The following is a 23,930-nucleotide window of genomic DNA, read 5'->3' on the forward strand; positions in this document are numbered from 1 at the left end:
TTATGCGGTCTAGGGGGCCCATCCAACCCAGGTTTCAGAACTCCAACCATTACCATATCACCAGTCGCCGTCGGCGCATTCATGTTAGGGCGGCTGAGCTGCTCGCCCCATCTGAACCGTCACCTTGGCATTGGATCACCTCTTTAAAGTTTCAATGCGCAGTGCTTGGCCCTCCCACGAACAAGGCAGAACCCATCTCATAGCCCCAAGAATAGCAATCAGTCGGCCGATACGGCAACCACAAGTCTGCTCGGGTCGGGTCGAGCTTGCTTGGCTGCCGTAGCTGGCAGGTGACGCAGAAGTCTTATCTCGTATATAGGGTGAGAAACTCAAAGGATAAGGGGTTTATGGCGAGCGATCGGCATGAAACTGCGATCATCCTTACAGGTAGGTATGGCTGAAGTAAGCATCGCTGGCGTATATACCTTGAGAAAGATTCCTGTCCGTAGAGCTCTCGCAAAGGTCCTTCCCTCCTTATCACGATCTTTTCATCGGCTTCGTTCGTTCTACTTGCTTGCTTTTCTACCAGGAAACATATCTTCCGTTTCTTGACCACGGCATAGCCGGCTTCCATTCTTTATTCGCCGAATACTTCATCCTTGCCACCCCAGGCCTTTCTTTCATTGCCCACGGGTAGCAATTTCCGCTTCCGCAAATTAGCTGCAGGTACTACCTATATACCACCGTACATACGCCCAGCATGCGCGCCGTAACCCTCATAGCAGCAGCGGCAATGTCCGCTCTGCACCATGTCGCTGCGACTCCCGTGGATCGTCAGCAAGCGGCGGCAGCCTCGTCCGCCGCCCCGGGGGCTCCTGGGCAGAACGGCTCGACGTCGCTACCCGCCACGGGCGCCACCTCCTGCCCTGCCGAAACCCTATCCGCCGACACCTGGACGAAGCTAGACCTGGACAAGTTCCTGGCGGCTTGGGTCAAGGCCAACGTAACTGCGGCCAAGTCGAACAATGTCCAGGCTCTGGCGCAGTCCTTCGGCGCGCCCAACTTCTTCTGGTACGTACCAATCCCGGTGATCAAGATTTCACTTACTCGCTCTGCGTTGCACCTGCCATGTGCGGATGGAGTGAGAAAGTGGCTTGATGTAGTCGACTGAACCGACCGGCTAACCGACACTGAAACATGGCAGCGGCCTCGACAACTTTTGTAACGCGGGCCAGCCGTGCCTGCCCGTCGAGATGCCGGCGTGGTACGGCCTCATCGCCATCCAGAACTGGAACAGCTACATGAACTCGATGAACACGGCCATCACCTTCGCCTCGAGCATCATCAGCCTAACCCTCCCGGGCATCGTCTCGGACCTCAGCATCTCGCCCCCGGACGACGTGACGCCCATGAAGAACCTGTACAAGGCCATGACCACCATTCTCGGGCTCATCCCCTTCACCGGCCCCGTCGCGACCGGGGCCAGTGCCCTGACGCAGGGGATCAACTTTATCAGTTAGTTTCCCAAGAGCCACCACCCCTCCCTCAAAACCAAGCAGCAGAACACTGACTGGCATCCTTCCGTCCTCCTCCAGTGGGCGAAGTGAAGGTCCCCGAGCCCACGGACAAGTTCGTGACCTGGTCCAACGTAGCCGGGCAGATGGGCAACGTGATCCAAGCCTGGCAAGCCCAAGTCGCGGACGCCTTCAAGAAGATCCTCGACGCCCCCGTCGACGACGCCAACTCGGGGATCCTAAATGTGATCGCCAAGGGCGCCTTCCTGGGCTACAGCCAGAACGTGACGCAGTCGGACCTGCAGAAGAACATGATCGACAGCTTCCGCGTGTACGGCGCCGGGCTCGCGCTGCGGGCGCAGGGGTTCCAGCTGTCCGTGTCGGACAACACGAACCCGGCCAACGGCAACACGTGCACCGACTCGGTCAAGCACTGGGGCGTCGCGGGCTCGTGCCGCGACGACGGCAACGGCAACTGGCGCCAGGTCGTCCTCGTCGACAAGGACGGCTACGGGCAGGAGGGCATCATGCAGAAGCTCATCGACAACTACGGCCTCACGCAGGATGTCGCGCTGCAGGACAACGTCGACTGCAACAATGCGGACCCCACCACTGACTCGCTGCCGCTGGACCCTAAGACAAAGTGCCTGTTTACGTTGCCGCAGCAGGCGCCCGCTTCGCCGTTCTGAGGAGGTTTCTTTCGTGGTGATATGTGTATGCACTCGAAGAGTCAGTGTATCATAGTTCGTGTCCATGGATATGACATGCCAAGGCTTCCTTTATTATCATATGTACATCTAACTCTTGTTACGATAGGCTGACTGAAATGGATAATCATAAGTAAGAATCAAAAGCATGCTACGCAGTGAAACGGTAATTGAAATGGACCCCATTCCATAAAGATAAAACTCTTGCGCTGTGAGGGCGGGTTTGATTGAGCACAAATACATGTCGCCGACTCAGAAGCCAGACTAGAAGACGCCAGGGATGAGCCGAGCAGTCCGCGCGTGCCAGGCCTCCCAGTCCTTCCCGAACTCGGCACGCAACATCTTCTCCTCGTCGCGGATGCGCGTGCTCATGGTGAAGGCCATGAGGGAGACGTAGATGGGGGCGAGGGTGAGGACGAGCTTGCGGAAGGCGGGGAACCAGCGGGGCGAGATCCAGCAGGTGATGGGCCCGTCGAGGCGGAAGAAGAGGGAGATGACGCAGGTGGCGATGACGAGGATGCCCGTGTAGCTGGGGTGCTGGACGTAGCGGTAGATGCCGCTGGTATTGAGGGCGTCGGGCTTGGACAGCGTGAACGTGAAGTTCTTGCCGAGCGACGCGTAGGCCACGAGCCGCAGCGGGATGCCCGCGCCCAGCAGCAGGGCCAGCGGGACGGCCGTCGCGGGCGACCAGGTCACGAGCCGCAGGTTCAGGCCGTTCTCGGCGCCCCAGCCCAGCACGCCCGGCGGGACCTGCGGGTACGTCAGGACCAGCCGCGCCGTCTGCAGGGCCAGCAGGCCGACGGGCGCGGTGGCGAGGGCGACGGCCGGGACGCCCGTCAGTTTGAGGGAACGCAGGGCGTCGCCGGTCGCGGGGGCCGAGGCGGTGTTCTTGTTGGGCGGGGTCACGGCGATGATGCTCCCGACGGCCGAGGCGGCAACGGCGAGCGCCAGCGAGAGCTGCGGGAAGCTGGGCGACATCGTTAAAGGGGGGGCGGGCGATAGCGTCGTCGGGCGGTTTGCTGTTGCTTGCTTCAACGGCGGCGGCTCCGGTAGCTTGGTAGGCTCGCAGCTCCAGGAGTCGAGAAAGTCCACAAGTTGCACACGTCGTTGCACACGTCGTTGCACACGTCGTCCCACATAACAGGAGATGGCGCTCTTGTTTTATGGAAGTCGTTTACCCCCACGGGGTCCGCTTGGCTTTTGACTATCGTACTAGGTCGAGGTACTGGTCGAGGGATGGCTGCACACTAGCCAACCAAGCACCGGCGGAGGTAAGATGGTGGCGAGATGCGACTCGTGCCATGGCCCAAAACAGGCACCAGAGTCCTGCTAGCTCCGCACTGCTGAGTGAATCCCGTCAGCTTATTGATCGTTATCGTTCAATCCGGCGCCTGCGAACGGTTTATGTTTAAAAAGCCTATGGGTTAGTAAAGAATACACTTCGGCCATTACACACTCTCTTCTTGTTTTGGGGCTGCACAGCATAAGGCAGATGCAGTCCCGATCCTACCTATTATGGCAATTGGCAGCTCGGGCCCAGGCGATTGGTTGGCGGGGTACATGTGGCTAATGCATCGGGCGCAGGTTGCTGAACTACGACCTCCAATTGCGACTCCGTTTCTTGCCAGAATGAATCATCAATTCGACCGGTACTGAAACCGTATGAATGCATGTACCGTGAGTGCAAAGCAACGGTCTCCAAACTTGTTGGCAGCTGTCCGCACCACTTGATAGATGATATAAAGGCAGAAGGAAAGAATGGCCTTCCATGTCTCGTAGCTTTCTTATGTCAATTGCAAGCTCAAGCCCGCCGTGGAGACAAGTGGTACTCACAGATCTACCCTGCCCAGCCATCAAGCGACCACTGGAATAACCTGTAGTTCGTCCACTAACAGCATCTGCTTTTACACCTTTGATCATTCCATTTGCTCCCGGTAACGCCAGCGAGATCATGTCTTAAAGCCATCCGTATAATCTGGTGCAAGTGTTCGATGTATCTAATTCATTTAAGCTGCTCGCAAGGATTAGCCATGTGCTTGACCAATGCAAGCATTCCACAGCTGAAGAGTTAAGATCTCGGCTTTGTATCGCGACCCCGTCCTGACAGTAGATTCCTCTGCACCTCAAAAACTGCCATAGCATTCGAGGAAGGAGGCATCGCCCATTCGTCCGTGACCGTCTATTCCTACGCAAAGTTGCATCCCTAATTTTGGGCCGCGTTCTCTGAAACCGTGTTCTCCCTAGAATCAGCACCCCGCCTCGACATTTCGCGATGAGCCGATATGTCTGAGCACCCAGCTCGACGACGCCCCCGCAACATTTCGTTTTGGTCAATGTGACACTCGTAGAAGGAAAGCAATGAGGTTGATAACGCGACGACAATTCGGCGGGTCCAATCTACAGTTGCCATATGTTTCGAGTAATACCCTGCCGCTAATAGACCCAATTGAAATTTCGGCGGAAAGCTTGAACAGAACAGCCGTAGTGGAGGGCCATATGCCCCAAACATCTAATTCATGGCGACTATCTGCATATCTATCATAATCGTCGTCGCGGGACCTAATAAAATGGGTAAAATACGAAGCCGATTGATGATAAACTCGTGTAGCTCTGTACTTTCGATCCATCCTAACTGCATCGCCCCAGGGCTCAAATGCCCCAATATGCTCTTCCCGTCAACCTGCAATCAGTGTTTTCCATGCTACATCCCCAATCTCCTGATCGTCTCACCAACTTAGCCAAGTGTAGCATCGCGCAGCAGTCAGTTGACCGCTGCAATGGTCGATATAATAGTCGGTGCGTATAAACGTGGAATAGCCACTGATGTTGCCCCTAACGACCGTCGTCCTTGTCGGCATGCTCGGAAACGTCAATTTCGAGCTCCAACTTTCCGGCTCCGCTACCATTGTATTCTGCCCAGATGTCGAACGAATCACCGTTGACGGTGCTTTTCGTCACATAGTCCAGAACCTGAATGACTTCGCCTTGTTCGTTATTCCGGGTCGGGAGGTCTTCGATACGCACAGGGAAGTCTAAATCAAGTCCTCCCACTCTCTGGACATCGTGGTCTTCCGGGACGAGTCGAGTTGGGAGATTAGGACTCTGTGTCTTGTAGATGTCCGCGTGGTATTTGTAATGTCCCTTCTTGCCCAAGGGGAATGCAAAGTGGTACGGATTTGACATAACGTTGGAGTTAATGTCATCTCCAGCTTTGATGCCCCAGTGGAACTGGTTCACCGCCATGTTCTTTCCTCGGACATCATCGAATTTCTTCTCGTCCACCCCATCAGTGTGCTGCTTGGGGTCCCAGTCCTCCTCCACCGTCCAGCCGTAGCTCTGGCGCGCCTTGCGCTGAAGAACAGGACCGACGAGGGATTTGCGCTTGATCACGGAGAGAACAGCCCCTCGACAGATTGCGGACCATCTTTCGCTCAAGGTCAGCTCAATCTTTTAACAGCGGAAGAAAAGGGTTCTAGCTTACGGACGACTGCCCTGAGACTGCAGTATATCGATATCTTCATCAAGCTCTTTCTGGAGGTAGTCGTACAGAAAGCTGCATCGACCATAGCCACCTACCAGAATAATGAACTGTATGATGAGTTAGTCTTGCAATCCAAACATGAACACGGTGACAGTACCTTGGGCATATCCTCTTCTAGTATCTCATCCCCCTCCCCGGCCATGCTGTTAATTTGGTCGTTGACCATACCTAAGATGGGACGCATGGCTTTCTTGAAGACGTTGCTGACCTCTTTCTTCCGGAGGGTAATGGGTCCATTGGGCATATGCATGATACATGGCGCCGTATTCGTGGTACTGAAATCACGCTTGATCTTTTTCTCCCATTCCTTGTCCATGATTTCGTTCTGCTGGCTTTTGGAGTATCTGTCCCAAGTACGGCGGTCAACGATGTTCAGGAAGTATTCAGAAAAAGCCTGGTCCAAAAAAGTAGCACCACAAAGCCCGCCTAAAAACATGGTCAGCCAGTGGCCCGGGAGAATTTGCCATACAACTCACCAATCCCTGTAGTACACTCTTTGACCTTGATCTCCGGTGTGACTTGGACCACCTCATAGCTGATAAGGTCCTGCGTACTAGTTAGTAGGCCATTCCAATGAGAAGATTGGTTACACAGTGCCAGGATAGAACCTACCACGGTACCACCTATCGTCCCGTTAGCTATATATAATGTTTGAGTTCATGGGTAGTTTGCACACTTACCACCACAGTCGAGAACTATGAACCTGGTCCCCTTCTTCACGTCAGGGCGGTCATCAAGCTCTGAGTACAGGGAAGAGATAGCAGCCGCTTCAGGCTCCGAAATGAACTGAAGTTTGGTTACACCAGGCAGACGGTCGTCAAGGATACCAGCTCGCTTCGCAGCCTCACGCATTCGCTTACGTGCGGTCTCTGTCCAAATCGCTGGCACGGTGAGGACAACGATGAAAGGGATCGAGTCGACTAAGCCAGCGCCTCGGTGACGGCGGAACTGCTCTATGGTATGATTCCACAATCGCTTCACTGCGAAATCAGGTAAACCTTTGTCAGTCCACTAAGGGATCTCTCGTAGGGGTAGTCACTTACGATATTCGGCCATGGCGGTGTCGGCGTCTATGCCCATCTCATCTAGCATCTCCTGGCTCTTCTTAAGCTGGGGAGAGTTTTGCACATCTTTAGGCAACTTTGCTTTGTCGGAAAAATGTAGCTTGAACCATTCCAAGCGCTTGGCATCATCCGGGATGTTGTAGCCCCAGCGGATGCTTCCATCTACGCCGTAATGAAGTTGAGTGGGGACCTTCTGATTGTCGCTTCTACCAAAGCCATCAGCGCGAGGCCACCCCCGAACGACCTCGACCTCAATCCGGTTTGAGACACTACGAGTGCCAGTGAGTCCGTAGGAAGCACCCGAGAATCTAGGAGTTGTTTAGTCAGTTTGTGATACATTCAGGTTATCGTAATCAAGCCCTGAAAATGACTAGAACCGTCACGAAAAAGATGAAACCATCAAGAATCTTACGTTGTACCGACGTCAAGTCCTATGACCCCCTTCTTTCGGTTGTTATTCTGTCTTGAGGGAGGCATTCTGGCGGGTACCAAGTCTTGTTGCGTACTCAAGTAGCTTGATGAAAGTGCTGTAGAGGTATCCGACTAATCTCAAGAAAAGAAAGTATGGCGAGAAGAAGAAGAAAGACTGTGACGTATGGAAAAAGAAGAATGTATGAGGGTGAGAGTAGAGGTGAAGCTTGGCAGCATGAACCAAGATGTGTGGGCCGGAAGGATAACGAGTCCCTCGTGTCAGTCGTCTCGTTTAAGAAGAACATACCTTATCAAACCTTGCATAGGCATGAACAGCAGCAAGATGGCTTGGATCGTTGTATTCGCTATCATATGAACTGAATATGGAATGCAGTTCATCTGATAAATCCTGAACGACACAGGGCACGATCTGCTCTTTCCCCTCAGAGTCCTTTGTGTGGAAGTAAGGGTTCTCTCACATTCCTGATTTCATTTCTTTCCCAGCAAAGATACAGAACTCCAGGGTGGGAGGTGAGTAGATGGTGAAAAGGTCGTGTCAGCCTGTTGGGCACGACCACCGTACCTGCCTTTGACCTAATTAATTTTTACCTACTCCAAAAGTCAGGCATCTATTGCAAGTTTTTACCATTCTCACCTGTTCTGTTGTTACTTCTTCCTTTTTTCATTCTCACAGATCGCCATCAACGTGAACATCTTTTCGACTAATTTCGATTCGCCCTACATTAGCGACAACCATGGCATTGGATGACAAGGATGCCAGCGGTGAGTACTTCGATTTCGATGGTGGGTTAAGTCAATTCGCATTTGCTCTTGACTACCTCTCTTGTTACCTTCAGCCAGGAGCAAGGCTCAATTTTCTTCAACTTCTTACACATTGCATCACCATTCTCCCCATAGCCGTGACAGGATACTAACATGGGTTTTGAAGCGGCCAATGAAGAGAACTTGTTGCTAGGGCTGCCTGATACTTTCAGCCCTCCTACAGATCCAGGAACAGATATGAACACCCGGAAGAGACCTGCATCTTCTGATGCCGATGAAGGACTGCGAATGTCGACCACCAAGCACGTAAAGGTTGAACAAGACGAAAGCAGCCCTCTTACCGCCATACCAGAGAACATCAGCCTTCCCGTGTCATCGAACGACGGCCAAGATATTGCCATGTTCAATAACGACTCAATGACTGAGCAAGAAACTGCGCCAAGTAGAAGTCTCATCATCGAAACTGAATCCGCGTCACAGATGACTCCCTCCGAGATGACGACACATAGCCCTCAAGACGTCCCTACAATCTTGAGCAAACTGTTTTCAAGAGAGACAGACAAGATGGTTGTGTCGATAGTTGATCAACTGAAACATGTTATCCACAGCAGCAACCCCGAGCCTGCCATAAACTCTACCCTGCCCAACTCTAGCAGCGAGGCAGGTACTCAGACGAACGAAGCCAATCCAAACAGTCCCATGTCGAACTCGTATCTTCAGGATTCCATGGAGCGTATTGAAGAAAATGATGCCATCATTCGAGAATACAAGTCCACCGTCGAGGAGTACAAGGCTAAGATCGAGAAACTGGAGAGAGACAATGAGACCATGCAGCAGAAATGGAATGAAGCTGAAATTCAGCTACATGAAGCTCGCCAGCACCAATCAAACAGTTACGCGCAAACCGAAGTCATTGACGACGACTACATCACCGAGCAGACTGATCTACTTCGCGATCACATCCAGGATGTGGCGAGTCTTTACTTTTCAGGTGGCCCCTGGAAGACACATGTCAAAACCGACACCAAGGGAGTATTTGACAAATTGACACCGGGATGGACTAGCGATTACCTGAAGAGCGGGGTTCTTAAACCCTACTTCATCGAGGCTGTCATCTGGCACCACATTATCGACAAGATTCTCAACCACCCAATGACGATCTGGTGCAAAATCCTGGGGGAGGGTCTGCTAGACCTTCATAAGAACATATGGCGTAAGCATATACATATTATCGCTAGTCTTCATGAAGTTACTAACATACCGATATCTGCAGATGAAGAGTCTTCAATCAAGCATGAAGCCTATCACTCCATGCGGGTTCATGTGGCAGAAGCCAGCCTACAGGTACATGGAAGAAATGGATACCTTATTGGAGACAGAGACACCGCTTCAGAAAACAAGAAGATGCTTGTTGATAAGTTGGTCGAACGACTCGAAAAGTTCACCCACAACATCAAGGCATGTCGAAAGGAGTTCGAGCTGATCATTGAGAGAGCAGTCGGCCTGGCTTACTCGATGACGATGGCCAAAGCCCACTATGTGATTCGCCTCGGTGACAATCTGTACGCGGAGAAGTATCATGGGTTCCATTCCAAGGCGAAATCAATGGAAGCTATCTACATAGATGAAGACGAAGATTGGGTTAACCTGCCCGAACCTGGGAAGGTTCATCTGGTAGCCACACCTGCTGTTATCAGGTATGGGACATCAGAAGGCGAAGCCTATAAGGAGGGAAAAGTCCTTGCAAAAGCTCGGATAATCCAGGGATAGTTTACAGATGCAGAATTCGGAAGGATCGCAAGACGGTAAACGCCTTCACCCGGCATCGACATTCCGCTGATTCAGGACTTTACATTTGCTGGTGAGCAAGTAAGAAGACCATAAGACATAGCATAGCTACAGACACATGTCCCAAAGTTGGGAGGCAATGACACATAGATCCAGCAATCGGTGTTTCCCTCAAATATGACCCCAATTGTGATTTCAGAGATCTGGTAAGCTAGATAGGAGGACGAGGCACGAACGCTCAACACTGAGTTTCATGAACCACCCACGAACATGCTTTCCCATGGCTCTTCGTGATTGGCCTTGTAGAGATCTAGTTTCAGCCGACCAATCTCAGTGCCGTCTTTTTCAGCCCAGACATCAATTGACTCGCCAGAGACTTCCGTACGCATCTGAAAATACAGCTTCCGAACCTGTTTCCCCTGTGTATTGCGTTCGACCGGCAATTCTTCAATGGCATCGAACTTCACCACGACATCACCGACTTTTTGCATATCGGACTCATTGGACTTGAGCTGGCCAGGGGGGTTTTCACTTCGTGTCTTATATAAAGACACTGAGTAATTGATGGCCTCCCGCCTGTCCATGAGAATTGTGAGGTCGCCTTCAAATGGTACAGATTTCGAGCCCACACCGTCTCCCTTATGAATGGCACAGTGGCAGAGATTCTTGGCTCTGTACTCCTCTCGGATGTCGTCGTACGCCTTTTCGTGTGCGTCCTCATTGTGCTTTTCGCTGTTCCAAGGCTCATCGTGCAGGAAGATATAGCTGTGGCGCGACTTGCGTTCTTCCACAGGCGCGGAGTGAGATTTTCGTAGTATCGCATCGAGGACAGCCCCGCGACTGATGGCGTTCCGACTGTTTCATCATATTAGCTCCATCCGACAATATGGGGTCAACTTCTCTACTGACGGTTCATCCCTTGGCAGTCGAATTATCTTAATACCCTTATCAAGTTCATCTTTGAGAGCCTCATGGATGAAATTGCATTGACCAAAGCCACCTGCAAGCAGGAACAACTGCATGAAAGGTCAGATCTGGTATGCCAACAATAACATAAACGATCCATACCTTGAGAGCTTGTCCACCATCCTCTGAAATGCGTTTAACTTGTCCTCTAACAAGCTCTAGAATGGAAGACACAACCGAATCCCGAAACACTGAACTGAGACCATGCTTGTCGAGAGTAATCGGGGTTCCGCTCGGCAAGATCACCGACCACTCCCTTTCGCTTTTCTCGGTGAATCCAGGCTTTATGTTGGACTCCCAATAGTCGTTCATGGTTCTCTTCTGGTAGGCTGCGGTTATTTTATCCCAATCATGATTAGTAGATTTCATGAAGTCGTTAAAATACTTGAAGAAGGCCTGATCAAGAAACGTCGCACCAAATAGGCCCCCTAAAGAAAATCATTAACTGCTATGCTTAATGTATTAGTCATAAGGCTTACCGGTTCCCGGAGCGCACTCTTTGAGAGTCAGTTTTCGAACAGTTCTTGGGGACTCAATCTTAGTGATCTCATAGGGAGTCAAGTCCTATATCTATATCAGCATTCGTCAATGGTGACAATTACTTATTAGAATTTGCCTACTACTGTTCCACCTAAATACGTCTTGGTTAGAATGTGTTTGGTTCACAGGGGCTAGGATCAATTACCTCCGTAGTCATTGACCAATAATTTCACTCCCCTTTTCACATCGGAGGCTGGCAACGTGTTTAGTATGCTGATAGCGGCTGCCTCGGGCTCAGCGATGAACCTGAGACTGGTCTCTCCAGCCAGACGTTTGTCGAGGATGCCAGCCTGTCGTATCGCAATTCTCATACTTTCTTTGGTTTTCTCCGTCCAAATTGCCGGTACGGTGAACACGACCCGAAACGGGAGAGCCCTCACCTCACTGATGCCAAGTTCCTCGTCAATGCGTTTTAGCGAATGCTCCCAGAGTCCCTTCACTATTGGAAAATGTTAGACTTCTGGTGTGCTACTGGATGCTTTCCAGATACTTGTGGTACCAATACACTCACGGTAGTCAGCAAGGACAGTGACGGGCGTTTTTCCCAGTTTCGCTATCCTCTCTCTCATCTCATCAAGGTGTGGAAACCCTTCGAGGTAGTCGGGCAATCCTTGTTCGTCGTAGAGCAAGAGCTTGACGTAACGTAATGGGTCGACATCATGCGGGATGTCATACCCCCATCGTACCTCGCCGTTTTCAGTGTAAACAATTTCCGTGGGTACTCTTATAGACTCGCTGTCCATGGATTTTGTACACCATTCCCAACCGCGGACGATTCTGATGTCGAAATCGCCTCTAGGTAGAGGGCCGGTTTTGCCGTAGTTGACACTCGAATTCCTAAGGGGGTTGAATAAGTACAAACAGTTCTTAGCCTTGAGAGAGGAAGGTACATGTAGTTGAGTGGGCAGAGGAGGGGTTTTGTGTTCAGGCAACAGTAACTTCAGTGGCTATGACAGGAAGGGAAACACCAGGTATCTTACGTAGTACCGATGTCGACGCCAATCGCAAGCTCTTGCTCTGCTTTCTGAGATGTTCTAGTAGGTCTGGGCATGGTCGGAATGTTGAAGAGCCTAGAGGTTGGATGTGTCAAGGAGTGAGGGTGCTTGCTGGTTTCTCATGAGAGGGGAAAAACGAGATGATGTGTTTGTGATGCCACATGAGACTGGAAGTAAAGAAATATCGGAAATGAACCGAGAAAGTAAACCTGAAAATGGAACAGGTCGAAGTACTGGATATGTGCTAGAGTTTGCGGAACGGAGAAAAAAGGCCTGAATAGGAAGATAAAACAGAATATGTAGATTGCATGGGCGAGTGACGAATGCCGCGTTGGGAAGCAATGGACAACCGACCTCAATCTGCCACTTGATTGCAGCCACTAGCCCTAAACCCTCTCGAAATTGCAAAGGCATAGACAAAGTAGAAGGCTAATTGGGTTGGTATGTTCAATGTCATAGGGATTGAACCTCAGAGGTCGCTAGCCTAATTATGAACAGAGCAGGACATGCAGTGCCCATTCGGAGCAATGGTGGTAAGATGCAGGATATTCTTTCCATTTATCCTTCATTGAATGTAAAAGACCCAAGGCAAGCCAATCGTGGTATGATTGTCATGAACAATACAATTAGGCACGCCTTTTATCTGCTCAGCTCATCCAGCATTCGTGGTAAATTCCTACACTCTTCCTCCATCTACCTTCAGACAGTTCAGAACTTCTTCTTGCATCCAGCCGCCTGATACGCGGCATATATGGGCATATATCCACCTAGGTACGTTTCTCTTGCGATTGCCATAACGCCCGATGAATGGAATGAGGTCGGCGAGTACATCAATTTTGTTGATGGGTTATGTACCACCACCTAGAGTTACTTCAGATGTACCAAGCCTCATAAAAACTCCCCATTCACTTTCTTCATAGCCATGACAAGATGCTGACTAGTTATTGCCAAAGCAGCCGGTTTTGTGCACCCAGACCTAGGTTGACAACTTCTTAACGAGAGCAACATCGAAGATGGATTCGCGAAAGAGAGATGCTTCGGTTTTTGTCGACGAAGGATTGGCGATGCCAGTCGCCAAACATGCGAAGGCCAGGCACAATGAAACTGATCTCGCTGCTGCCACACCTGAGAATGGAACGAGCCTTGCCACATCCCACAGACTCCAACATACCGCCCTGTCTGATGCCCACTCTATGACCAAGCAAGAACCCGGATTGCACGCCAGTCCCGACATTGAGGGTTTATTCCTGCAAGCGGCCGCGACCAATAAGACCATCCAGGAAACCTTCTACAATCAGTTAGAGGGGAGAGACACAAGAATCAAGATCCTTGAGTTGGAGAATGAAAAGCTGAAGGCTAAGGCTAAGACTAAGGACAGCACCAATGGATTTACGGCCAGCGGTCCTATCTCAGCCTCACGCGGCAGGCCGGTAGATCGATCCTCTAATGTACCTAGCGGCGACATCCCCATGTCGCACTCGAGAGAGCTTCAAGATGCCAAGGCTCGTATCGAAGAGCTCAAAAGCGAGAACCAAAAGCTCAAAGGCGAGAACGAAGAGCTCAAAGGCGAGAGAGCTGAAGTGCGGACAGAATGGAAAAAAGCGAGGGGAGAAATAATGGACTTGGAGCAACAACTAAAATTCAAGTACGCCTCCACCGGACAGATCGATGATGTGTTCGTCATGAAACAATTCAGGAATCTCGTGGTCTGTATCGAGGGTTTGGCAAAGGATTACTTCTCAAGCATCCCATTCAGTAGCAAAGCCAGGAGCAAAGCCAAGGCCAAAAATGTGGCACTCTTCGATGGGCTCACCCAACTATGGGATATTGAATACTTGGGAAAGCCATGCCGCAAGCAGTATTTCATTGAAGCTGTCATTTGGCACAAGATTATCGACAAGCTCCTGAGTAAGCCATTGACGATCTGGTGCGAGGAAGTAGGCAGTGGCCTGGCAGTGCTCCACAAGAAGATATGGCGTAAGTTTGTTGCATATCATATACGTACTAAGCCTACTGACATTACCGACAGATACAAAGACGCGCTCTTGGCAGGATGTAGGGAGATATCATGACCTGCGAGTCCATGTGGCAGAAACCTACAAAAAGGTCTACGGCTGTGATGGACCCTACCTAGGGGACAAGCCTGACGCGATTGCGAAGAGAAATGAAATAGTCTCGGAGATCGACGAATTGATCCAGAATTACAGGCCCAAGGAGCAACATATGCACTTGGAAAATATCAGAGACGCTGTCGACAAAGCGGTCGACCTGGCCTATTCCATGGCGATGTCCAAGGCTCAATATGCTATACGTATGGGCAGGGCTCTGCACGTTCAGGAATATTATGGGTTCGATTTCAAACCACATGCGATGCAGAGGATCGAGTCAGGAGGGTGGGGAGAGCCTCCCGAGCCTAGCACAGTCGATTTGATGATATCGCCTGCACTAGTCAAATGGGGTACATCAGCAGGCCAGAAGTACGAGACATGCACTGTCTTGTGGAAATCTCGGGTCATCTGCGGAGAGGAGGAAGAGGAGGTTGGCACAGAATGAACCGAACATTCAACGAACTGGATATGGGTATTTCTTCTCAAGAGGATTCAGATTCATGCAGTGAAGATGGTCCCCAGATTTGGTGAGCATGGAGAGTGACCATAGGAGATAGCATAAGTAGCTACAGACAGATGTCCCGCAGTGATTGGTGATAAACTCGTGCATCACTGTATCTTCGATGCATCCCCATTGTCTCGCCTCAGGACTCAAATGCCCGAACGTGCTTTTCCCATGCTACATCCCTGATTTCCTGATCGTCCCATCGGCCTAGCAAAGTGTAGCATCGCCAAGCAGTGGATTTAACCGCTGTAATGGTCTCTGGAATAACCAGTGTTGCTCCCAGCGTCCTGTGTATCAATCCACGAACAAGCTGTCGTCTGCATCACTCGTGACAGTGTACTGTCCCACCACTTCACCGTTATAGAATGCCTGAAACTCGAACCCAGCGCCGTTGACGTTTGTATGCGAGTCGTAAACCAGCATGCGAACTGGCCGGCCTTTCATGTTGGTTTCAGCAGGGATGTCTTCGATATGCACTGGAAACTCCATCTTGATGTCTCCCACATGCTGCCAACTGGTATCGTCTGGTTCAAGTTGAGGTGGCGGATCCCGGCTCAGTGCCTTGTACAAGGGGACTTCCTTTTTGGCTGGTCCGCTTTCGTCCATGGTGAAAGCCAGATCGTAAGGGGCTGGCTCGTTTTCGGTGCTCACGTCGTCTCCAGCTCTCTGGACCAAACGCATCTGGTCTTCAGCCATTCGCATTTCGCGGGCCTTGTCGAACTTCTCCCAGGTTACGTTTTTCACGTGCTTTTTGCGATCCCAAGGTTCATCGATGGGATAGCCGATACTAGAGCGGGCCTTGCGCGTAACGACAAGGGATTGCTCCCGGATGCGAGCCATCGCAGCCCCTTGACAGACTGCGGACCAGCTTTCATTGCGTTGGGGTAGCAGTAACTGGATCCTGCCATCAACTTCTTTAATCGTCTCTTCGATAGAAAGTCGGAGAAATTTGCATTGGCCAAAGCCACCAACCAGGATCACAAAATACACGAGGGTCAGATTCGGCTCCATAGTCTATGGGCCACCCTTACCTTTGGAGTAACCTCGTCGTTCTCAATCCCTTGCTGCACTTTCATCTTGTTGATCTGCGCTCTGACAAGGCCCTGAATTCGGGTGATGACTGAGTCCTGGAAAACATCGCGAATCTCGTCACTGTTGAGGTAGATTGGCTCTTGCTGTCCCGGTATATTCACAGGCCATGCCCCTGCTTCTTGTACATCAGGCGTAAAGTCGGGTTTAATGTTGTCTTCCCATGTTGCTTCCATGATGTCGATCTTCTGGCGAGGGGAGAGTGCATCCCATGTGGATTTCCCAACAGTACCCACAAGATATTCGCGGAATGCCTGGTCAAGAAACGTAGCACCGCATAGGTCGCCTGTAGAGCGTATTTAGTTGGGGTTTTGCGCGTGTTGGTTGTATAACGTACCAGTTCCCTCCGTGCATTCTCTGATCTTCAGCTTAGGCGCAGGTTCCACCACTTCGTAGCAGATTATATCCTATACTTTGGTTAACATCGCTCTGGTAGGATCGTTGAATGGCTACCAAGACGGAACGTACCACTGTACCACCTAGTCCAATGATGGTCAGCATATCCTCATATCACAAGTCTCTGCGTACTTACCTCCGCAGTCAACGACCATGAATCGGTCGCCCTTCTTCAGATCCGGACGATAACCCAACTGGGACTCAAGAACAAAGAAAGCAGCGGCCTCGGGTTCCGATATGTACTTTACGGTAGTCTTGCCAGGTGTGACACCATTGTTGCTGCTGGGTAGGCGGTCATCGAGGATTCCAGCCCTCTTTACAGCCTCTGCCAGATTCTTGCGGGCAGTATCCGACCAAATAGCCGGCACTGTGAAGGACACCTGGAAAGTCGCCTCTTCCACAAGATTTTTGCCTTTGCTTTCCTTCATTTTCATTATGCAATGGTCCCAGAATAGCTTGACTGTGGATTTCGGATACATATAAGTCATGGTATAATAAAGGGCGGCTAGGTGGGACCTGGGGTATGAATTACTTACGGTAGTCGGCCGTGACAGTTATTGCGTCTGTTCCAAGCTTTTGGAGCAGCGCTCGAGCTTCTCTGAGATGCGCAGAGTTACGGAGGTAATCGGGCAACTCGTCTTCCCTTAAAAGGAGGAGCTTGAACCACTGCAGGACCCTGGCATGCTTCGGGATGTTGTGACCCCAGGTGAGTGCGCCCTGCTTGTCATAGTGCAGTCGGCTTGGGACCTTTTGACTCGTACGTTCCGACGTCAGTTTGTTGTAGCTGTGCCATTCCATGATGACATCAACTAAGATAAAGCCTGGGATGCTTTGGTCACCGGTGAGGCCGTAGGCGAAACCCGAATTTCTATGTTATACTGGTCAGTAGCCATTTGAGATGATACATATGTCTTATATTGATACAGAATAAGAAACTGAGAGGCGATAAGAGGCAGGTGACTTAATAAGAAAACCGTCGAGATACTCACGTGGTGCCAAAGTCGAGACCGATGGCCATGACCACTTCGGGTTGTTTTGCAATCTGCTCATTTTGTTTTGCTGCCGCCTCTTTCTTCTTTGCTGTCCTCGATCGTAACGTTCGCTGCGGAGGCATGTTGGCGAGACGGGAAATCCGGGTAGAAGGTGGGCAATTGTTGCTTCCAGTTGTTGATTCCAGTTGTTGATTCCAGTTGTTGCTCCCAGTTGTTGCTCCCAGTTGTTGCTTCCAGTGGTTGCTTCCAGTTGTGGCGTCGTCGTTACAGAACCTGTTGATCTGTTCATAACAGGAGGAACGAATAGACAACTCGAGTGACTTGTGAGGGAGAATGATAAATGCCGAAATCCAAGATGAGGGCAGCGGAAGGTATCCCAGTAAGAAAATGGAAGTACTTTGATTGTCCAGGAATCCCTTATTGAGTGAGCTGCACAAGCGTGAAATAACTATGCAGCAGCACTGCGTATGTGAGATGGAGGCTGTAGGTTTGACCTTGGGCATAGAAAGCGCGTATTAGCATGGATAATGACCACCGCTTCTAGCAATTAACCCTATTCCTTCTCACATGCTGTAGCATCCGTGGACAACAGAAAGTTTCCTTTTCCTTTGATTGTTACCTTCGTCATTACACAGCTTGAGATTTGGAGGCCTATCATATGATACGCATTGTACAATCCGGGGCTCTTCAGGCTCTTTCCCTTGTGGTTTCACTGGTACCATTGTGAGGTCCCCTCCCTATCTCTTGCTCTCTTAACATTGAAGCAAATTGAACAGGAAGTGAGCAGGGCATGATTGCCAGAACAATCACTCATACATTTGTTCTAATCACTTGTACCTGAACCAATAGCCCGACGGCTGTTCCCAAATCCCCTAGTACCTCCCCGTTTTTTTCACAACTTCTTCCCGAGTTCATAACCATTACCACCCAGAAGTACAAGCAGCTTCTTGACCAGGGCATTCTTTTCCTGGACTTGCAGTTACCATGGCACCTGGCCAATCGGATTACTTCACCGAGTACTTCGATTACGACGGTAGGTACTCTCTCTTTGCTGCCCTATTCTCCTCCATCCCGTTTTCTTCATCACAAGATTATTTGCTACTTCGGGGTCCAATGCAGACCATATCCATTCTCATAATCGTTACAGAATACTGACTTTTCTTTTTGTGAAGCAGCCAGTCGTGATCTTCCGCCTACTGGCCCAGCGCCTCTTGCCAATCACCCTACAGGCACAGTGTCGGGCATGGATACCCCGAAGAGACCTGCTTCCGCTATTGGAGATGGCAACCTACGGGAGCCCATTGCAAAACAGATAAAGGTCGAGCATGGCGACTCAAGTCACACTGAGTCCACGCCCGAGAATGACTTCGCCACCATGCCCTCTATGGGCATCCATGATACCGTCATGCCTGACTTCGACTCTACCGCCAATCGACACTCTATGCTAAACAGCATTCTCGACAACAACCACGGTACTTTACAGTTGAATCAGCAGGGGTTGACATGGGGTGTCCAAACCGCCCTTGGAAATCTGAGAAGCCTCTCCGCAGAGGAGACGACCACAATTTTGGAGTCGATGATACGTCAGATGGCACCTGTTCTTCCCGGCAATAGCGCCATGACTGCTCTCAACCCTGTCATACCCAACTCTATCAACCAGGCAGGTATGCAGTCGGACGAGGCTAATCTTCGTTTTCCCATGTCTCACTCTAGTGGTCTCAATGGGACCAAAGAGCTTATCGAGAAACTCAAAACCACTATCGAAGAGCAGAGCGCCACCATCAAGGGGCTAGATGCCAAAACCAAGGAGCAGGATGCCACCATCCAGGAACAGAATGCCACCATCAAGGAACAGGATGCCACCATCAAGGAACAGGATGCCACCATCGAAGAGCAGCATGCCACCATCGAAGAGAAGGACAATACTATTGAAATGATGGAAACCGCCACGCCGCAAGGATCGCACATATCTGACTCTGAGCTGTCGGGCCCGAAGCAACAAGCATCGCTTGGCTGGTTTTCGGCCACCATTGTCGACGACGACATGATTCGGAAGAAATTTCTGACTCTTAGCAGCTCTATCAATTCCTCGGTGAACACGTACTTTCGAGGCGACCCACACAAAGCCCCTACAAAAAATGATCAGAAGGCCCTCTTCGACAGACTGACTACTAACTGGACCAAGAAATACCTGAAGAATGGAAAGCGCAAGCAGTACTTTATGAAGGCTGCCATATGGACAAAGATTATCGATAAGATTCTTAAGCATCCGCTTGTGATTTGGAGTCCGCAAATGGGAAATGATCTGCCCGAGTTCCATAAAAGCAGCCTTAGTAAGCTCTTCATTCACCTTTCAACTATATCAAACATACTAATACAAACATAGGTTCCGAAAATCATTCTGAACAGCAACTGCAGATATATCACTACATGCGTGCCGGCATGGCCGAAAGTTTGCAGCTGTTATGCGGCCGGAACGGGCACTACTTTGGAACCGATCCCAAGCCTACCGAGAACAGAACTCAGTTTGCTAAGGAGTTGGCCGAGTTCTTCGATCTTTTCGCCAATATGCACGGCCTTGAGGTACACGTGCCCCATTTCCTACGCATCATCGACGCAGCAGTCGACTTGGCGAAGTTGATGGCGGCTGCAAGGGTTGACTATGCGGTACGCATGAGCAATGGTCGTTACGTCGATACATTATATGGGTTCCAATTCATGCCGACATCAATGAAGACGGTCGACGACTCTTCTCCTGGTCTTGGAATTGTTGATTTGGTCAGCACGCCTGCTTTCATCAAACGCGGCAACTCAGATGGTGTGGGCTACAAGGAGAAACCAATGGTTCTCGTCTATGCTCAAGTCATCACCAGAGAGCCCGTGAAAAAAGAGACTGGGAAACTTACAGGATGATCGAGAGCTTCAGTGGATATCACAGTTTGCTGTCGTATGGTCCATGTCAACGATGGGATGATTCCTACGATTGATGAATATGGACGGCGGCAATGATGCAGAGCATAGTTACAGACAGATGTCCCATAATTGGGAAGCAATGATACATAGATCCGACATACGATGCACTCGCGAATGCTACTGGATGAATGTTACATGTAGACCACTATGTCTCCGCTCACATGGGTGGAGACCGGGCGCCCGGCTGCCCGCTAATGTCCTCGGCTGGAGGCCACTTCCGCCACTTATCCATCATCCTGTCCCAGGGCGCGACGATGGAGCCCACGACCGTCTCCCACGGCGGCGTGTTGGGCACCCACGGGTGGCTTCGGGTTGGGCTCGCGTCCTTCCAGTACTCGAAGCTGTCGGCGATGGCCTTGGACTTGCTTTCGGTGATGGCCTCCTCGAGCTTGACGAGGTCGTGGGCCTCCTCCTCTTGCATATGGGTCTTCAGCTCCTGCCAGAGGCGTTCGAGCGTCGGCATGAACTCGGGGCTGCTGGGACGTAGCTTCTGGAACCTCTTGAGCTCGCGCTTAAGCTGTCGCGGGTGCCTCTGTCAGCATCATCTCCATACCAAGCGCGGCCGTTACCATTGTGCGATTCAGTTCACTCCTGTCGCCGACATCGCGGAGAAGCTCAGTTCTTCTCCGTCCCCCTTCCTTACCTTGTAGTGTTCATGGCGATCTTGCGACGCCATGTAGTTTCCCTTCTCGACGCAGCGCTCCAGGTTGGGGTAGAGAACAATCTCTTCCGCAATGGAGTGGCGACTCAGCTTCCATATGAAAGCATTCTGATACTCCTCTTGATACGCCTGGTCGTCCGACTTGGTCATGCGTACGTAGTAAGCCTCGAGCTGTCGGTGATCGTTCTTGACGGCCTCGCTGATCTTGGTCCAGGGGCCGTGGTGGTCGAGGAAGTCATCGGGCTCCTCAGGCCAGTGCTTCCCGACGGGTTCGCGCTGCTCACTGGCACGCGGCGGCTTCGGGACTCGGCTCGAGATCATTCCGTTCGAGAGGATCCGGCCGCTGTAAAGTCTGGCAGGTATCATCGCCGGCGGTGCTGAATGAGCATGGCGCGCGAGCTGCGACGTCACGGTGCGAGTGGGAGCAGCAATCGTTCGAAACATCTTGACGGCGTTAGTACTGGTTTCAACAATTTCCCAGGTCTTCTGTGGACGAAGGAAGTCATGATAAGCTTGTTCGCGAAAGAAACCCCTACGTATTTGTATCGCGTGCGACGATGCTGTTTGGGGGCATCGTGAGTCGCTGCTCCAACATCGTGACGACAAGTGGCCGTCATCGAACTTTGTTCGAGTGCCCGATCAGTCTAGACTGGCTGCAAGGTCCATCTAGTCTTGGGGCCTCGAACTCCAAAATTGATTCTTCGCGACATCTTGGGCGGTATAGCTTAAGAAGAGAGTTGCCGTTTCGTCCGAGGCGCCAGCGATAGCGTGGGATAGCTCTGCTTGAGTCGCAGGCTTACCTGATACAGGGCTGGGCGGGCTTGCATGACGTTCACGACGACAACAGGACAGGTCAAGCATTTGTGATCTCGAACGCATAAGTGCATAACTGTTACCTCCCCAGTATTCATTTCCCCTCATAATGTGACGACGGGAGTCACGGGGGCAGATTGGGTCAAAGTCGGACCATGCGACGACATGTACCCCGAGAGGAGTTCCCGATGGATTGGATCGTCGAAGAACTATTTCCCCCCCTTTCCGCATTGACCCGGGGAGCCTATTGACGGGACAGGTCGGGACCCCGGTCGGGCCCTACCGATCACACTACAATCAGCCCACCGCGCTGAAAAGAGTGCTGCGAGCCCCACTAATGCTGCCAAAAGCAACCCAAACCAACTGTCAGAACCTCACCACCATTCCGCCCTCCTCCACGGTTGCCTTCGATCTCCGGTGCAGTGCCGCAGCGTCGGGACCTACCAATGACCTGAGTTCCAGCGCAGCAGCCAGCAAGGCTGAGCCAACGCGCTCCAACACGATCTAGTGACTGCGAGACTACGAATTCCTTCCGGGGACACCCACTCTGTTTGCTCTTTTGGGATTGCAATCGCATGAGGTTTCATCGCATGGCCTCACTTTTCATTCCCCGGATTGAGTAATCCACGGTGGGCATGCATCACTTGCAGCCAGGCTCGGGCCCAGACTGCAAATTTGCTACGTCCATTTGTCCATGTGAGCCGGCTTCCAACGAAATCAGAATGGCAGAACCTGTATATAAGAAGGCCGGCGACGCAGTAGATATCGTGATGAATACAGACCACAGTTCTCACAGACATAGAAGCATATACTTCATACACTCTCACCTCAGATTTTTGTCTCATCACCACTCTTCTGTACGATACAGAGAAACGGCATTCCACTCCATCTTATACACCCAATAGACAAACACACATACACATAAACCCAACACCCAACACATTCACCATAATGTCTGCTGCATTCCCTCGAGCTGCCCGACAAGTCGCCGCGAAGCGTCTCTTCTCCACAGCGCGACCTCTGCGCCAAGCACACTCCAGTATCGGACAGGAGTTGCAGGGACTCTTCCGGCCATCAATGGGCGTCAAGTCGCAAAAGGCCGACTGGGGAAAGATGTTTGCGAAGCGCGCGCAGACCTTTGGCATGTAAGTTTCGAGCCCCCTTTCCCCTCTTCTTGGCTTCCTATGCCTACCACACAATTGCTGACACGCTGGAAACAGCTACGCCACGGGCATGACCTGTATTCTGGGATGGCCCTGGGCTTGCCAATGGGCCCTGGACGGACACATCCACTAAAAGGAGTTCTGGTTGGAATAGAGAGAGACAAGATACTTGCATAGGTGCCTGGCGAGGTGTGTCCTTCGATAAATGGAGGATGCATCCAGGTACCGATTAGGCGTTCATTTGCTGCTGATCAGCATTGGGGGAGCTGGTCACACATCTAATGATATTTGTTAGTTACAGGGACAAGATACAGTCCTCCTGATTCTTTTGTACATACATACCTTCAGATTATCCATCAACAAACTATACCCCATGATCAGAAACAACTTCCAAGTTCTCCAGGATCATATCGTGTACGCGTAGTCAATTGAAATGATCTTACGTGTATATACGACGGATAGCTGCATCCGCTACTAAGATGAAGTACACTGCGATACGCACTGCAACGTGAAACCCATTTGGACAGGCGCAGGCGCGCGTCACACGCTTGCAGACCTGGAGGGCCAGAAGCTGGCACAACCAGCCGAAAGCGAGTTCTGTGCGTCTTGCAGACTGACTCCACCCCCAGTTTGTCCCGCATCAATTGCCATCCGTCCCACTCTTGTCTGCCTGCATGTGTGAGGTTACATAGCCACAACCTGCACTGGAAGACACAGCAGGCGACTTTTGGCACCACCCACCCTCCACATATCCTATCGCAACCGGATTCAGCCACCTGACCCTCCTCCAGACTTCGGCATCCACCAGTAAATCCATCCATCATCGATCACTCCTGGTCAAGTTCTGTCAACCAATATGTATATCGGTAGTATATCATTGAGTTAATCATTGTCTTTTCAAAGAGATATACTTCTATGATGGATTGGATAAAGGAGGCAACAAAAACCGAAAAGAAGTAGGCTCATACTGTAGAGTCGATT

At 51.1% G+C, this 23,930-nt stretch overlaps 10 protein-coding genes across 10 annotated transcripts; 5 read left to right on the forward strand and 5 right to left on the reverse strand.

Annotated features, from left to right (window-relative positions):
• Nucleotides 1-700: 700 nt before the first annotated feature.
• Nucleotides 701-2,143, forward strand: PG985_012660 (uncharacterized protein; the record flags this gene model as incomplete). The annotated part of the gene is made up of 3 exons (XM_066832426.1): nt 701-1,011; nt 1,145-1,455; nt 1,593-2,143. The coding sequence occupies 3 exons, from the start codon at nt 701-703 to the stop codon at nt 2,141-2,143; spliced, it is 1,173 nt and encodes a 390-aa protein (XP_066680476.1).
• A 282-nt stretch (nt 2,144-2,425) lies between these two features.
• PG985_012661 (uncharacterized protein) lies at nt 2,426-3,139 on the reverse strand (the record flags this gene model as incomplete). Its single annotated transcript, XM_066832427.1, has 1 exon — nt 2,426-3,139. The coding sequence occupies one exon, from the start codon at nt 3,137-3,139 to the stop codon at nt 2,426-2,428; it is 714 nt and encodes a 237-aa protein (XP_066680477.1).
• Nucleotides 3,140-4,993: 1,854 nt separating this feature from the next.
• On the reverse strand, nt 4,994-7,243 carry PG985_012662 (uncharacterized protein; the record flags this gene model as incomplete). Its single annotated transcript, XM_066832428.1, has 8 exons — nt 4,994-5,585; nt 5,643-5,749; nt 5,800-6,128; nt 6,179-6,248; nt 6,315-6,325; nt 6,383-6,682; nt 6,746-7,074; nt 7,179-7,243. 8 exons carry the CDS (start codon nt 7,241-7,243, stop codon nt 4,994-4,996), a joined length of 1,803 nt encoding a protein of 600 aa, XP_066680478.1.
• A 1,281-nt stretch (nt 7,244-8,524) lies between these two features.
• On the forward strand, nt 8,525-9,730 carry PG985_012663 (uncharacterized protein; the record flags this gene model as incomplete). The annotated part of the gene is made up of 2 exons (XM_066832429.1): nt 8,525-9,173; nt 9,234-9,730. 2 exons carry the CDS (start codon nt 8,525-8,527, stop codon nt 9,728-9,730), a joined length of 1,146 nt encoding a protein of 381 aa, XP_066680479.1.
• A 269-nt stretch (nt 9,731-9,999) lies between these two features.
• Nucleotides 10,000-12,305, reverse strand: PG985_012664 (uncharacterized protein; the record flags this gene model as incomplete). The annotated part of the gene is made up of 8 exons (XM_066832430.1): nt 10,000-10,603; nt 10,658-10,764; nt 10,817-11,142; nt 11,194-11,278; nt 11,335-11,345; nt 11,400-11,693; nt 11,766-12,091; nt 12,235-12,305. The coding sequence occupies 8 exons, from the start codon at nt 12,303-12,305 to the stop codon at nt 10,000-10,002; spliced, it is 1,824 nt and encodes a 607-aa protein (XP_066680480.1).
• Nucleotides 12,306-13,262: 957 nt separating this feature from the next.
• PG985_012665 (uncharacterized protein) lies at nt 13,263-14,802 on the forward strand (the record flags this gene model as incomplete). The annotated part of the gene is made up of 2 exons (XM_066832431.1): nt 13,263-14,226; nt 14,279-14,802. The coding sequence occupies 2 exons, from the start codon at nt 13,263-13,265 to the stop codon at nt 14,800-14,802; spliced, it is 1,488 nt and encodes a 495-aa protein (XP_066680481.1).
• A 354-nt stretch (nt 14,803-15,156) lies between these two features.
• PG985_012666 (actin-like ATPase domain-containing protein) lies at nt 15,157-17,461 on the reverse strand (the record flags this gene model as incomplete). Its single annotated transcript, XM_066832432.1, has 7 exons — nt 15,157-15,756; nt 15,894-16,237; nt 16,289-16,358; nt 16,420-16,430; nt 16,484-16,807; nt 16,884-17,215; nt 17,337-17,461. 7 exons carry the CDS (start codon nt 17,459-17,461, stop codon nt 15,157-15,159), a joined length of 1,806 nt encoding a protein of 601 aa, XP_066680482.1.
• Nucleotides 17,462-18,323: 862 nt separating this feature from the next.
• Nucleotides 18,324-20,252, forward strand: PG985_012667 (uncharacterized protein; the record flags this gene model as incomplete). The annotated part of the gene is made up of 3 exons (XM_066832433.1): nt 18,324-18,372; nt 18,515-19,672; nt 19,726-20,252. 3 exons carry the CDS (start codon nt 18,324-18,326, stop codon nt 20,250-20,252), a joined length of 1,734 nt encoding a protein of 577 aa, XP_066680483.1.
• A 217-nt stretch (nt 20,253-20,469) lies between these two features.
• Nucleotides 20,470-21,417, reverse strand: PG985_012668 (uncharacterized protein; the record flags this gene model as incomplete). Its single annotated transcript, XM_066832434.1, has 2 exons — nt 20,470-20,829; nt 20,956-21,417. The coding sequence occupies 2 exons, from the start codon at nt 21,415-21,417 to the stop codon at nt 20,470-20,472; spliced, it is 822 nt and encodes a 273-aa protein (XP_066680484.1).
• A 1,320-nt stretch (nt 21,418-22,737) lies between these two features.
• Nucleotides 22,738-23,082, forward strand: PG985_012669 (uncharacterized protein; the record flags this gene model as incomplete). Its single annotated transcript, XM_066832435.1, has 2 exons — nt 22,738-22,931; nt 23,007-23,082. 2 exons carry the CDS (start codon nt 22,738-22,740, stop codon nt 23,080-23,082), a joined length of 270 nt encoding a protein of 89 aa, XP_066680485.1.
• Nucleotides 23,083-23,930: the final 848 nt, after the last annotated feature.

The sequence above is a fragment of the Apiospora marii genome, assembly GCF_038362585.1.
Source record: "Apiospora marii strain CBS 49790 chromosome Unknown utg000009l_segment0_segment0, whole genome shotgun sequence".
Classification (NCBI taxonomy): Eukaryota; Fungi; Ascomycota; class Sordariomycetes; order Amphisphaeriales; family Apiosporaceae; genus Apiospora; species Apiospora marii.